The following is a 1,306-nucleotide window of genomic DNA, read 5'->3' as shown; positions in this document are numbered from 1 at the left end:
TGTGGTTTTGTTTCTTGTTCCATGCATATTAATATATGCTCGGAATACATCTGCATTCTCTTTTGAGAAAAACACACTTATATTTGTCAATGTCCTAACGCCATTGCTAAATCCTATGGTTTACACGTTTAGGAATAAGGAAATGATAAATGCCATCAGAAAAATGTGGAAGAGATTGAAAGTGATATTTGTTAAATTTTAATGTTACTTTCACAGTGTTTGGGAGAAGAATCAATGATTAAGGAAATTTCTATATCAACATGTGGATAAGAGTTTCCAGAACTGATGTCAAAATCTGAGCATGGAAGTACATTTCATCCTAGTGTTGGTAAATAGGAGATTTATAGATCCCAGAGTTTTATTTTGCTGCAGATATATTCAAGAAAGAGTAAGTTGAAGTTTCAGTAGAGACTTTATCCTTAAGAAAATAAGGTAAAATGCAATAAGTGCTCATAGTCAGTCCCTTATTTTGGTTCTTCATGAATTTTCACAGATACAAACACCATTCACCCTGCATGTATACTACATGTATACCATACACACACATATACACACGTACACACACACACCAATATAACAAATAAAAATACACTATTAATGTAAAGAATTATTGGGCAAATAAAATATTAACTTTCATAAAGAAATAACATCATTTGACACAGAAGACAGCAAGAGTGGAAAAGTGAATATGTTTCTAGGTTCCTATTTTTATTCTGGATTGGCTACTCGTCATTGTTAAATAGAAATAAAGGTAGTTCAATTTTATTCTCTCATTTATTTAATTACACGTTTGAAATGTTTCAACTATTTGACTGCTTTCTATTAATGCTGTGTTTCACTTAAAACTTTGGTTGACAAAATAAATGTGTATTTGGACATGAAAAATATATAAACTATTCCAAGAGAAAACAGGTTTCTAAGTGACATATTGGCACTTCAGAACCTAGAAATGCAGAGAGAGAAGTGAGGAGGGTGAGAGGAGGAGAGAGAAAGAGAGAGAGAGCCAGAAGCTAATCTCTACGTATCACTATTTTTTAAGGTGGGTCCATTTATGTCTGGAGGAAAACACGAGTTACTTTTTCAACCAATAAAATGCTTGAGATCAGCTGTAATTTTTCTTGAATGATGCAACTATCTGATTCCAGTGAGTTCTTGGACCCTGATTAAATAAATAACCGATAATGCCCCACAAGCACTTCTTGCTGTACTCGAATGCTCGTGGGACATTACTGTCCTAGCCACAGCTTTGCAATAACAGTGACATAGTAAATATGAAAATAGAAGCCAGAGCAAACAGATTTAAAAT

The 1,306-nt window shown here is 33.3% G+C and overlaps 1 protein-coding gene across 1 annotated transcript in view; it reads left to right on the top strand.

Moving 5' to 3' along the window:
* LOC101994530 (olfactory receptor 4C15-like) overlaps positions 1-202 on the top strand; it is a 14,644-nt gene extending 14,442 nt beyond the window's left edge. The window contains exon 2 of the mRNA XM_013351281.1: positions 1-202. Coding sequence (XP_013206735.1) covers positions 1-202 — 202 coding nt within the window.
* The last annotated feature ends 1,104 nt before the right edge of the window (positions 203-1,306 follow it).

The sequence above is a fragment of the Microtus ochrogaster genome, chromosome 2, assembly GCF_000317375.1.
Source record: "Microtus ochrogaster isolate Prairie Vole_2 chromosome 2, MicOch1.0, whole genome shotgun sequence".
In the NCBI taxonomy this organism is placed as follows: Eukaryota; Metazoa; Chordata; class Mammalia; order Rodentia; family Cricetidae; genus Microtus; species Microtus ochrogaster.
Note: the sequence above shows the minus strand (reverse complement) of the source record. Positions and strands in the feature narration are given on the sequence as shown.